Source organism: Protopterus annectens, chromosome 5.part1 (genome assembly GCF_019279795.1).
Source record: "Protopterus annectens isolate FY-2018-M chromosome 5.part1, PAN1.0, whole genome shotgun sequence".
Lineage (NCBI taxonomy): Eukaryota > Metazoa > Chordata > Ceratodontiformes > Protopteridae > Protopterus > Protopterus annectens.
Window position 1 is genome coordinate 289,029,801 of NC_056736.1, and position 14,336 is coordinate 289,044,136.

Sequence of the window (14,336 nt, forward strand, 5' to 3'; positions counted from 1 at the left end):
ACCACTGCTGGCCCACACCTTCACTACTGTACTGCAGGCCATGAGATCAGCTATTCAGTATTACAGATTCTCACACCCAGGGGTCACACATGCATGTAATAGACAACAAAGAGTCTAGAAACAAACAGCTGACATGGAAAAACTCTCTAGATATCCCAGCTCCAACCTTCAACACAGTCTACATATCCTTATGCTCTGTCACCCTTTTTTTTTTAAACCTCCTGCACCGGGGCATGTGGTGCCCCGGCATAGTCCTTTATATTTTCCTCTTAATGGTGCCCATTTTATGGAGCCAAATTTACAGTTAAATGCTTTGTAAGAGAGAGTGTACTTCACTGAAAAGTTCAGTTCACTGAACTTTACCCTCTGTGATGTCAAAGTAGAAAGTGCACGCGAGTGCGTCCATATACTTTTTAATGGACACACTACAACACGTGCAAGTCCCTGTCTATATACTTTAATGGATGCACTACAACACATGTGCAGGTCCCCGTCCATTGAAGCAAATGGATGCACCCCACACAATTTCAACCAACAGAGGGGGATTCAATGTGGAGATTTTCTAAGTTCACAAGCTCTTTATTAAGAAACCACCCATATAAAATTTTGGTAAGCTAGAGTGCAAGACATTAAAACTGTGATGGAACACTAACTGCCAGTCTCACTGTTACAGAAATAGTGATCTCTCCAAATACTTCAGTGTTGCTGCAAACAGATTAAATGCCAAAGCTCAAAAGGTTGTACATAAATTATATGAAAAAGATCTCTCATCATCGTTAAACTTCCTATTTTAAATGTAACCATGTCCTAATAAAATTACTGAAATGTAGTAATTCTGTGTTACATCACCTACAGCACAGTGTTTCTTAACTGTCTACATATTCAGATAATGGTGTTTCTGCTCTCAGCAGAAAAGCAGTTGCATGACTTTACCTAAATCATATTACATACATCAATTACTGTTCTTTTTTTCATTACTTATCAGCTAAACATAACTTTTCCAAAGTTCCTTTACATCAGAATGTTAAGGCAAATCCTGAATTGGTATTCCTTCCCAGGATAAGCATTTTTCAAACAAAAATAAATAAAAATAAACTTACCTTTACTAGAGCAGCTGGCTTAACCACACTAGTGCTGAAATGGCGCACCTAAAAAAATATATAGAAAAACAATAGTTTCTCTTTCCCCTCAACTAGAAATGATAATGTACAAATTATGCAAGAAATCAGGGATGTCAACTACCATACACCACCACTAAAATATATTACCTAAAAAGCAAATTACAAAATGCTTGGCAAGACAGAAGACTCATGCTTATAATAATTCTGCCAACAAGTTTCAAATACAAACAGCAATTAATACAAAACAAAAAAGGACACAATTAAAAAGTTACTCAACAATACAGATTTCTTCCTTTGGTTTGCTTACTTACCATTAACAGGTCATAGGAATAAAGCACATTTCGAATCGGACAAGCTCACACAGAAACAAGCACTGCATCATAAATCAAAGCCCACACACAGAAACAGGACAAAAAAAAAAAAAAACAGATTAAACAAGGTATCAAGAGTAAGGTGGCAAATTAAGATGCACTACCTAGGCTAATGGTACTTGTGGGACTTTTTTCAACTACCATCACCCATCTCATCCAGTCTCTCCTAAAATGGGCAATGGGCTTATTTGGAATGCACTACCCAGGTAAATTCCAAAAAGATTCAGAGGATCCTCTTTGAGCTCCGACAATTGGCAGAGAGAGTAAACCCAAACAATAGGCATCTTTTCACACAAAATCCAGTGCCTGGAGAAGGACTTACACCCATGATGTAATATCCAGACTACACTGAGTGTTCCTGTACCCCATAACCAACAGTGGCACAATTCAGATTCCAGTCAACAGAAGTCTCTGCATTTCTTTGGTTGATGAAACTTGTATAAATCCTAACAGCGTGTGTGTGTGTATGGGGGGGTTCAAGTAATGGTAACTTTGAGAAATATCCTTTTTCGATGCCCGGAAGGTAAGTTTAAGTTTCTGCGCCTGGGACCTCACTGGAGAACTGGCACCTAATTATCCCAAAGGCAAGCTGGAGGCCTGAGTTTCAGCAGAATCCCTCCCAGGCTTCATAAGGATATGCATCAAATTAGTAGGGGCTCACTGCCATTCTGGTCCTCCATAACTGTGAAGTATTTGAGATTTGGGAAGCTCTGGTTCCAACCTATATGCTGCGAAGCTTATGCCACCTTCCTCTCAAGAGATCAGCTATGCCCTTGGTACTTCCCAGATATTTAATATTGGAGAGTGGCCTTCAAGTCATCCAGTCACAGACAAGGAGCATCTGAGGACTAGTACTTCCCCCGGGAATCTCCCCACCCAGGCCCAGTGGAAGGGCCAGTCCTGAATAAGGAGAAAGTACAGGGTGAACCTGTACAAGGACCAGCTTAACAAGTGAGACAGCAAGCATATGATGCCTGGCAGCAGTATAAGTCATGGGTAGGAGGCTTTCGCCATAAGGGCCTCAAGTTCAATACATGTGCCAGGCCCACTGCATTTCTTTTATTTGCATCACCCTCTTGCAGTGTCTCCAAGTCACATGTAGTCAAAAATTAGAGTTTGCCTTACACTCTGGAAGCACTGATCTTGTGGCCATACAAGCCTCTGCACCTTCCTGGTTATTGAGTTGTCTGTTGGCGCAGGGGTCCCTACCCCATTGTTGCCCCTGAGGAGTTGGGTGGTGTACACCAATCTTCCTTGTTGAGAGGAGGAAAAGTCCTTGAGATCCATGGCTCCTCAAGTTCCTCTTTAGATGACTGCTCCTTTATGGAATCTCTAAAACATCTACCCCAGGTTCTGCCTATGATGCAAAACTGATGAGCTTCCCTACTGTCCTTCCCCTGGAACCTTGGCTTTCAAGATATTATAAAGTAACCAAAATAGTGGAAAAGTGCCTAAACAAAATGAATAATCAATTAAAAAGGCATTGGATGGGCAGCTCCAATTCAAAAAGTTGATATTTTTATTGTTCACACTTCAAGCACACTGAACACACTTCAATACAAGCCGCACTGACACTAACTTAATCACAGTGTTTTCGTCCTAAACTTCACTTCATCAGATGAGCTGTTGAATACTATATGTATGTGTGTATATATATATATATATATATATATATATATATATATATATATACATACACATATATCTATATATATATATATATATACATATATCGTCTACTGCAATACTAAAGCCTCAAGCATAAGTGTTCAGTTCAAAAAGTGTTAAAATGTGTTCTAATTATGTGCAATATTAGCCTACCTGCATGCCTGTGATGTAATAGCGAGGCGTTACATGTGTAATTATGTCTGTGAAAATAGTCAACCCTTCACCAATCAATTCATTCAATTTAAATTAACCCTATAAAGACATGGAAACAAGTTATAAAAACAAACATGTACAAACTCTTCATAAAATATTTACAAAGCTGTCAAAGGTACATAATCATATACAAACAAAAATATTTAGAATCATAAAAACCATAAAAATTCTATTGTATTAAAAGTATGTATACTCCAAATAGAAAATTAAAAAACATTTACTTATGGTGTTAAAACTATGTTTAAACCTATTACATAGCACAAGCTATTATGGTGTTAAACCTATGTTTAAACCTATTACATAGCACAATCTACTGACCAAAATAAAAAATAAACTACAGTTCAGCTGACTCAGCTTTAAAACAGGCATCAGGGATATAGTGTCATTCAACCTTGGATATCTGTTAGCTTCTAACGTTAGCTGCCAATAGAGCTCCCTATATTCTAAACGAGTTTCCCAGGGACAACCCCTAGGATCTATACGCAGTACATCTAGAATAAAAAAAACAAAAAACAGCTTCGGTACAGGTCTGACTGCGCTTATATAGAGCATTATTGATATTCTTTTTCTTTACATCATACTTGTGTTCATATACTGATTTTAACATTTCTTTTCGGTTTTACCTATACAGTAAGCCTCACATTTGCCACATAGGTCTAAATAAATAATGCCACTAGTATTACAACTGGCATGACCCTTGGTCTTAATATATTTATTTCTACTTTTTAAATATACCATCTCATCTGCTTCAATATAAGGACATTGGGCACAACTACCACATTTGTATGTGACACTCATGTTAGAATTCAGTAACTTATAACTAGGTGTAGCACTTTCTAAAATATTTTTTATATTACAACCCTTTCTATAAATACATTTGAAAGGTTTCTAGAATATAAAATTCAGATCAGATACGCTTGCAAACTTGTTCCATTCATTCTCAATTGTGTCTCTGACAAGCTTAGCTTCACTGTCATAAGTAATAAATCAGAGCATTTTTAAAGCAGCATCTGTGTCTTGATTGATCTGAGCAATATCCACAATACATTTCCCTATTATAGGGGCAAACTTGTTCCCCTAGTCCCTAACACCTCCCTGAATACCTCAGTTAAGACCATCCGGGTTCCCCCGAGCTTAAAATAATTCCAGAAGGTAACTACATTCCTTGTGAAAATCTTCGTCTGAGGTCATTCTACTTAGACGTACAAATTGTCTTTTGACTACACTTTTCTTCTGATAAAATGGAAATACTTTTTATTTTTTTTTTGCTATAGAAGTACTGCCTATAGATCCTAGGGGAGGTCCCTGGGAAACTCGTTTAATCCCAAGGATATTGCCAATATCCTGGCATATCGATTCAGTGCCAACTTCACCCCCCTCACCCCCTAAATGGCCCATCTCAATACCAGAAGATTGCCAAATTCCGGTAATAATGGCCACACAGGTAAAAAACGCACTCTCCAAAGCTAAGAATACAGCATCCATGGGACCAGATGATATCCCGGGCTGTGTACTAAATGAACTACAAAATGAACTGGCACCTCACCTAAGTGTCATGTTTAATCATAGCCTCACCTCAGGATTCGTGCCCACTGAGTGGCGCACAGCTACAGTTATCCCACTCCACAAGGGGGGATCCACCTTAGATCCCGGAAACTACCGTCCCATCAGTCTGACAATGACAAGCCTTATCTGCAAGGCCATGGAGTGTATTATCATGGAACTTATAAACAAAGACATTGGCAACCTTCAAACACTGGACCACACCCAGTTTGGGTTCATGAAGGGCTGATCTTGTCTCCTGAACCTGACTGACTTCTTCGAATCAGTCTCCAGAGCCATGGACAAGGGTAAGGTGGTCCACACAGCCTATCTAGACCTTGTCAAGGCCTTTGACACCATCTCCCACTCTGGAATCATAGATAAACTTACTAAACTGGGCATTAATCCCTACGTCACCCAATGGGTTGCTAACTGGCTTACTGAAAAAACCCACACTGTAAAAGTAGCCGACTCCAAATCCAGCTCCAGACAAGTGACAAGTGGAGTACCTCAGGGTTCAGTCCTGGGACCGCTCTTGTTTGGCATCTACTTCTCTGAAGTACAGGACAACACTAAGGGACTCTGGCTAACAAAGTTCGCATATGACTGCAAACTGGGAGCCATTGTTGAATCCCCAAATGATGTGGATACTCTACAAAAGGGCCTTACAGAAACAGATGCTTGGTGCCAGAGCCATGGGCTCAAGCTCAATGCCAAGAAATGTATAGTTATCCCCTTTGGGGAAAAAACATGTATCCGTGAATTACCATATAGGTGGCAGTACACTAAACACCGAAAGTGTGATAAGAGACTTAGGGACACAGGTGGACAGTGGTCTCACCTTCGATAACCACATTGCCACAACAGTCAGGAAATCCTTCTATGTGACACACCTCATCACGAAGGGCTTTTCATCCAGAAAAAAGGTCATTGTCCCACTGTACTCATCCCTCATTAGACCCATTATAGAATACAACGCCCCGTTTGGTATGTACCTCTCAAGACATCTGCAACAACTGGAAAGGCCGCAGAAATACCTCACTAAAAGAATCACAGGCCTAAAGCAGATGCCCTATGCTGACCGCCTTAAAAAACTCCAGCTATACTCTGTTGCATATTGCCTACTCAGAGGCGATCTCTGCTTAACATACAAGGCCATGTCAAACCCAGAGCTGTTGGACATGCTACACAAAGAAATCCCAATCACTCAGCCACACGCTCCAGGGATCTAAACCTTGTCATCACAATAAACAAAACATGCTGGAGGGATAGGTTCCTGACCCAGAGACTCCCCAGACTCTGGAATAGATTGCCCATACATGTCAAGCAGAGTGCCTCTCTGGCCCTCTTCAAAAGGAACCTTGATAATTGGATGGGAGAAAGGAAATTCACCCCGGGGATCATGTCAGTTGCCCTGCTAGACAGGGGTCCAGGGAAGTAAATAGTGTGGGAAGAAATAGCCAGGGAATTGTTATGGCTAGGCTTGTATAGGCCCTAGGGCTGATAGCCTAGTACCAACCTATGAATATAGTGAGCTCTATTGGCAGCTAACATTAGAAGCTAAAAGATATACAGGATTGAATGACACTCTCTCTCTGATGCCCGTTTTAAAGCTGATGTCAGCTAAACTGTAGTCTTTATTTTGTTCAGTAGATTGTGCTATGTAATAAGTTTAAACATAGGTTTAACAGCATAAGTAAATAAAAGTTTTTAATTTTCTATTTGGCATATACATACTTTTAATACAACAGGCTTGTTATGGTTCTAAATGTTTTATATGCTTCTATATGATTATGTACTTTTGACAGCTTTTTAAAATTGAAGGGTTGAGTATATATATAGGTATTCAACAGTTGGTATGGTCATCTGATGAAATTTAGGAAGAAAACAGTGATTAAGTTAAAGTGTTAGTGTGGCTTGCATTGGAGTGTGTTCAGTGTGCTCGAAGTGTGAACAATAAAAATATCAACTTTTTGAAATCGGAGCTGCCCATCCAGTGCCTTTTTTATTGCTTTCAAGATATTACTTTTAGAAGCATGGAAACATCTCCACCACTGCTGAACATCCAAAAAAGCCAAGATCAAGTTGACAGCCCTGCAAGCAGACTGGAGTAGTGTACTGGACACCTGCCTTCTTACTAGTTCCTAGCTAACATCCAGCAGTCGTACAGACTATAGTCTATCACCCCCCCCATCATCATCTTTTTCCCATTTACATGGGGTCGGGGTATCGTATTAACTGTCGCAAACTCTCTCGATTCAGTGCCACTCTCCTGCCTGACTGTCGCAGATCTTCTCTCACACAATCCATCCACCTCTTTGCTGGACGCCCTCGCTTCCTCTTACCTTCTTCCTGTCTGTCCCAAATCTCCCTCACCAGATTGTCTTCTGCTTTTCTACACATGTGCCCATACCATCGTAATCTGTTTTCTTTGATCTTTTCTGCAATTGGAGCTACTTTGGCTTCTGCTCTTATGTCCTCATTTCTTCGCTTGTCCCGCAGTGTGCATCCTACCACCTTTCTCAGGCACTTCATTTCCATCACCTCTAGCTTCTTCAACTGTTCTGCCTTTACTGCCCAGGTTTCTGTACCATACAGTAGTACTGGTCGCACCACTGTCTTGTACACCTTACTTCTCAGCTTCTTTGGCATTCTTCTGTCATAGACTACACCTGATACTCTATACCAGTTGGCGGCAGCCCCTCTGATTCTAGCTTTGACCTCTTCATTCAGACTACCCTTCTCCTCAACCACCCCTCCCAGATACTTGAAGCTGTTTACCTGCTCTACTATCCTCCCATCTGTCTCTATTCTCAGCTTCTTCTGATTTCCCCAATCTGCTGCCATTATCACGGTCTTATCTGTGCTTAGTTTCATCCCATGTGCCTTCAGATTTGCATTCCATTCTCCTATCCTTTGCTGAAGTTCTAGATCAGAGTCTGCCTGTACTGCCACATCGTCTGCATACAGCAGCTTTGTTGATCTGTCCCCTCCAACCTGTTTGCTGATGTAGTCCATTACCAGTATGAACAGCAGTGGGCTCAGAGCTGAACCCTGGTGTACACCCACTCCCACTGGGAACCCCTCAGTGAGGCCAAACACTGTTCGTACTTGAGTCACTGGGTCCTTGTACATAGCATGTACTAATTCTGCCAATGTTTCTGGGACTTCAAACCACCGCAGTACTGCCCAGATCAGCTTTCTTGGGACCTTGTCATATGCTTTCTCCAAGTCTAGGAAAGCCCAGTTTGACTATCTCCTCTTCTCTAGTTTCTTCTCAAGTATCTGTCTCAATGCAAACATTGGGTCAATTGTGCTGCATCCTGATCTGAATCCGAACTGTTCATCTCCCATCTTACATTTTACTATTCTGCGTATCCGTTTATCAATCACCCTCTCCAGAACTTTCATGCAATGTGGTAGGAGTTTGATGCCTCTGTACTGTCCACAGTTGTGGATGTCCCCTTTGTTCTTGTACACTGGCACGAGTATGCTTATTCTCCAGTCATCTGGAATACGCCTTTCTTTCCACACTGCAATTCGTACCCTCAGGAGCCATTTCTCCCCTAGCTCACCCAGCATCTTTATCATATCTGCTGTGACCTCATCTTAGCCTGCTGCTTTCCCTGACTTCATTTTCCTTAGTACTGCTCTTACTACTTCTAAGCTGGGCTCCTCTTCTACTTTCGTTGTAGGCTGTCTCTGGGGCAGAACCGCTTCTGTGGGGTTTTCTTCATTCAGAAGCTGCTGGAAATACTCCTTCCATCTGCCTTTGATGTCCTGTGGGCTGGTAAGCAGGTTGTTGCTGGAATCCCTTATGAAGGGTGTCTGACTATCTTCTTTATCTTTCTGTCTTTGCCTTGCAACCTGGTATAGTTTCTTTGTGCCCCTTACTGAGTCACTTTCCAGAAGATGATAGAGTGCCTCTGATGCCCTATTCTTTGCTATTGCAACTTCTTTCTTAGTTTCTTTGTTAGCCAACCAGTAGTCCTTCCTAGCTTGGTCAGTCTTTTCAATCTCCCACTTCTTCCTGCACTCCTCCTTTCTTTTGATTACTTTGATTACTTCCTGCACTTCTGCATTCCACCACCAGCTTTCCTTATGTACCTTATTTCCATACCTGGCTCGGCCACATATCTTTTCTGTAGTCCTAACACATGCTGTTTTTAGGCGCTGCCACTCTTCTTCAACTCCACCTATTTCCTCCTCTTCTTGGGGTGCTAGTTCCCTGAGTAATTCCTTGAACTGCTGTACTTTCTCTCCAGTCAACTTCCAGGTCTTCAGCCTGGTCTCTGTTGACCTTAGAGCCTTCTCTGACCACAGCTTGCAGCTGATTGTGGCAACTACTGGTTTATGCTGTGAACCGACTGTTTCACTGGGGATGACTTTGCAATCATGGATTCTACCCCAGTGCCTTTTCCTTACCAGGAGGAAGTCTACCCGAGTTGCATGTTGGCTACGCTTGTATGTAGTCTTGTGACTGCCTCTCTTTCTGAACCATGTGTTGGCTACTATCAAGCCATTTGCCAGACAGAAGTCTAGAATGGCTTCTTCTTTATTCCTATTGCTCCACCCATTGGGACCCAGGCAGTCCTCATATCCTGTTCTGTCTGTCCCGATATGTGCATTTAAGTCACCCATTATCACCACCAATTCATGTTGTCCTGCTTTATCTAGTAGGTCCTGCAACTGCTGTCTGAATGCACTCCTTTCCTCACTATCACAACCCTGCTGTGGGGCATAGGCGGAGATTATGAATACTGTCCTATCATTACACTGGAGTCTGATTGCCAGGAGTCTGTCATTAATTCTGATGATATCCCTCACTGACTTCTGAAGCCTCTGTCTCACCACAATTCCTACACCATTTCCAGCCTGTCCACCACCTGAGTAGTAGAGTCTGGATCCCAAGCCAAGTGGCTTTGTTGCACTGTCCTTCCATCTCGTCTCTTGGATACATAGGATGTCCAGCCTCCTCCGTATCATCATGTCATCCACTTCTAAGCTGCGTCCTGTCACCCCCCCCCCCAACATGTTGATAAAACAGCTTGACAGTGGGGCAAGCTCTGACAAGAGTGTATACTGCTCTACCACAATCGAGCTCAAAGATCTCACCTATACATCTCCCCTATGCACGTTCCACTCTCTTTTGTTAGAATTAGTACTGGGAGTGCTCAAGGCTCTCTCCACGTCTGGGGTCAAGTATACACTTGCTCAACTGCAGTCTACTACTTCTTTGATTCAGAAAATACTGTGGGGCTAAATAAGACCTATGGTGAAGTATCTGGTCAACCCAGCCTGTGCCCTTGACCTGACTGGTAGTAGTGGATCCTCTGACTCACATTACTGGTATCATCATCCATAAGGGTTAGTAAGTGTATGTGTGGGGGGGGCTGCACCTATCTTGCTTCTCCACTATTCCTCCTGCAAAACAGGCCAGAGTTGTCGTCGCCTCCTCCACTATCCCCCCCCCCATTTTCATATGGGGTCGGGGTATTGTGGCAACTGTCGCCATCTCTCTTTAATCAATGTCACTCTCCTACCTTCTATGAAACTCGTGCCCAACTATTTGCAGGTCTTCTCTCACACAATCCACCTACCTCTTTGCCACACACACACACACACACACACACACACACACACACACACACACACACACACACACACACACACACACACACACACACACACACACACACACGCTTTCCTCCAGTTTGTACCAAATGATCTTCAACAGGTTGTCTTCTGCTTATACGCCTGAACCACCATAACCTGCTCTCAAACATTTTCTGCAATTAGAGCTACTTTGGCTTCTGCTCTTATGTCCTCATTTCACTGTCTGACCCACAGTGTGCATCATGCCACACATCTGTGGCGCAATCTCCATCACCTCTATCTCCCTCAACTGTTTTGCCTTTACTGCCCAGGTTTCTGTACTACACAGTAGTACTTATTGCACCACTGTTTTGTACACCTTACCTTTCAGCTTCTTTGGCATTCTTCTGTCATACTACCCATGAAAAACTACACCAGTTAGCAGCAGCCTCTCTGATTCTAGCTCTGTCCACTTCAGACTTCTCCTGCTAGATACTTGAAGCAGTTAACTTGTTCCACTATTTTCCCTTCTTAATTCTCAACGTCTTCTGATTTCCCCAATTGCTACCATTACAACTGTGCTATCTGTACCCTGTTTCACCCAAAGTGTCTTCAGTTTTGCATTCCATTTCTCTATCCTTTGCTTAAGTTCTTGCTGAGAGTCTGTCTGTGATGCCACATTGTCTGCATACAGCAACTCTGTTGATCGGTCTTCTTTTACTGGTTTGCAAATGCAGTCCATCACCAGTAGGAACAGCAGTAGCCTCAGAGCTCTACCCTGATGAACACAAACTCCCTCCGAGAACACCCCTGGAGACTGAACACTGTTCTTAGGCGAGTCAATGGGACTTTGAACACAGCTTATACTAATTCTACCAATGTTTCTGGGATTTTGAACCACCACAGGACTGCCCAAACCAGTTTTCTCGGGACCTTGTCATATACTTTCTCCAAGTGTAGAAATGCTCAGTTAGACACTTTCCTCACTTCTACCTTCTTCTTAAGGCTCTGTCTCACTGCAACCATTGGGATGGTTGCGTTACATCCTGATTAGTTTCCAAAATGCTCATCTCGCATCTCACTTTCTACTACTCGAGTATTTATCACCCGTTCCAGAACTTCCATGCGAAGCAACAGGAGTTTCACACTTCTGTACTGCCCATAGGTGTGAATGTCCCCTTTGTTCTTGAACACTGGTACTAATATGCTTATTGGCCAGTCATCTGTGGTACACCATTTCTCCCCCATCTCACCCAATATCTTTATCATATCCACTGTGACAATCCTATCCTGTTGCTCTCCCTGACTTCATTTTCCTTAGTGCTGTTCTGCTGTGGTGGGCTTCTCCTCTTCTCTCATTGTAGGCTCTAACTGGGACAGTACAGTACAGCTTCCGGGGGGGGGGGGGGGGCTTCTTCATTCAGAAGCTGCTGAAAGATTTGCCTTTGATTTCTTGAGGGCTGGTGAGCAGGTTGTTGAGGACATCCTTGATGAAGGGTGCCAGACTACCTTCTTTTTCTTTCAGTCTTTGCCTTGCAACCTGATATAGTTCTTTGTGCCATCTACTGAGTCACTTTATAAAAGCTGACTGCCTCTGATGCCTTGTTCGTAGCTATTGCAACTCCTCTCTTAGCCTCTGTTTGCCAGTCAGTATTCCCTCCTAGCCTGGTCTGTCTTTTTCTATCTCCCATGTTTTCTAAACTCCTTTCTTTTGATGGCTTCCTGGACTTCTGTACTCCACCATCAGCGTTATGTACCTTCCTTGAATAGCTGGATCGGCTGCATATCGGTCCTGTAGTCCTCAAATGCATTGTTTTGAGGCACTGCCATTATTCAACTCCACCTAACTACTCTTCTTAGGGTGCTAGGGCCCAAAGTAATTCATTGAACTGTTGTACTCTCTCTCAACTTCCAGGTCTTCAGTCTGGTCTCCGTTGATTTTGCAGCCTTTTCTGACCACTGCTTGCAGCTGATTGGGGCAACCAGCAGTTTATGAGCTGCATGTTGGCCACAATAGTGACAGCCTCTTTTGCTGCCCATGTGCTGACCACAATCAAGCCACTTGCCAGGCAGAAGTCTAGAATGGCCTCTTGTCCTTTGGGTCCACATGGGTGGGGGTTACAGGACTAGACAGTCCTCATATCCTGTTCTCTGTCTGTCCCGATACGTGCACTCAGGTCACCCATTATGAATGCCATTCCTGCAACTGCTGTCTGAATGCACGTTTTTCCTCACTATCACAACCCTGCTGTGAAGCCTAGGTTGATATTATGAATATTCCCCTATCGTTTCATCTCTCATTGTCTTCTAAGGTCTCACCCTCACCACAATTCCCACATCATCTCTAGCCTGTCGTCCTGATTAGTAGAATCTGGAATCCAAACCAAGTGGCTTACATGCACTGCCCTTCCACCTTGTCTCTTGGATACAGAGGATGTCCACCTCATCATGCCATCCACTTCCAAGCTGTGTCCAGTCAGCGAGCCTACATGGAATGTAGCAATTCTTAGCTCATGTCTGGCAAGCTGATTGAAAGCTGGATGTAAAAACAAACAGAGCTATCCCAGGTAACCCAAGCAGGGCAAGTGGACACCATAGGCTCACAGGTGTTTACTAGGCTAACAACCACAAAGGCCTTTTTAAGCCTAGCCATTAACCCAAAATTTCTAACAAGTTCTGGTACCTTTGATACGTATAAGCAGATGCTTGGGAGATGGGAGATGAAACGTTTACAAGCAGGGGCCTGGGAGATGAACCATTTGCAGGCTGCCTGTGTCCATTAGAGACATAGGTGCCAAGCCAGGGATGAATTTCCTCTTCTCCATAACATCAATATAACTTGTGATATCTGTAGAGGCAGTCTGTGGGATTTGAATCCCTTAGACTACATATCTGTTGAATGGAAGCCCAATAACAATAGCATCATGCCAAGGTGTATGCTTATTAACCCATGGCTGCTGGGCATTTTGGTGGGCAGACTGGCCAACAGGAGCACAAACACCCCTCCCACCATTGGTAAACGAGTAAGCCAACAAACTAGAAGAAAAAACTCTGCCACGGCAAGCTGTCGAAGTAAAAAGTACAGTTTTGTACCTACCATAAATGTAGATGTTCGAAGATCCACATTGCTGCAGTCATAACCTGTGGGTAGTCCGCTGTCCTTGGTCGGCCCGAATACCAAAGAGTTAGGCTGGCGTCGGTCATGGTCGCTCAGATCTGATGTCAGTACGCCGTGGTATTAAAGCGCATGACTGACGTCATATCCTCAGTCTTTCTTGCCCCAGATGTCAGAAGGTCCTAAAAAGAAAGGCCATAGCCAAAAACAGAAAACCTCCAAAACCCATGTACAAACAATATTTACAACCCAAACCACACAACCACTCCAAACTACAGAGGGGAAGGAGGGAGGGTAAATTGGACTGCAGCAATGTGGATCTTTGAAAATCTACATTTATGGTAGGTACAAAACTGTACTATGTTCTTCATCTCACATTGCTGCAGTCATAACCTGTGGGTAGAATCCCAAAGCAAAGGTAAAGGGAGGTTGGCAAAATCATAAAGCATTGGGAGCTGCTAACATGCCCTGTAAAACTGCAGTGGCAAACCCAGCCCTAGATTTGGAATAAAGAGGGAAATGGTAATGTTTAGAAAAAGTGTGCACTGAACTCAAAGTAGCTGCTTCCAAAATATCTTTAGTAGCTACACCCCTAAAAAAGCAGTAGAAGTGGCAGTAGCCCTAGTGGAATGAGGTCTGATTCCAGCCGGAATCTCCTTACCGTGATGAGAATAACAAAAAGCAATACAATGGCCAATCCACTTAGAAATA

The 14,336-nt window shown here is 43.0% G+C and overlaps 1 protein-coding gene across 4 annotated transcripts in view; it reads right to left on the minus strand.

Annotated features, from left to right (window-relative positions):
• ATP5PO (ATP synthase peripheral stalk subunit OSCP) overlaps nucleotides 1–14,336 on the minus strand; it is a 474,569-nt gene that overhangs the window by 379,323 nt on the left and 80,910 nt on the right. For all 4 annotated transcript variants that reach the window (XM_044072960.1, XM_044072959.1, XM_044072958.1 and 1 more), the window contains exon 2: nucleotides 1,101–1,148. In XM_044072960.1, the coding sequence (XP_043928895.1) occupies nucleotides 1,101–1,148 (48 nt within the window). The remainder of the gene's footprint in view (nucleotides 1–1,100; nucleotides 1,149–14,336) is intronic.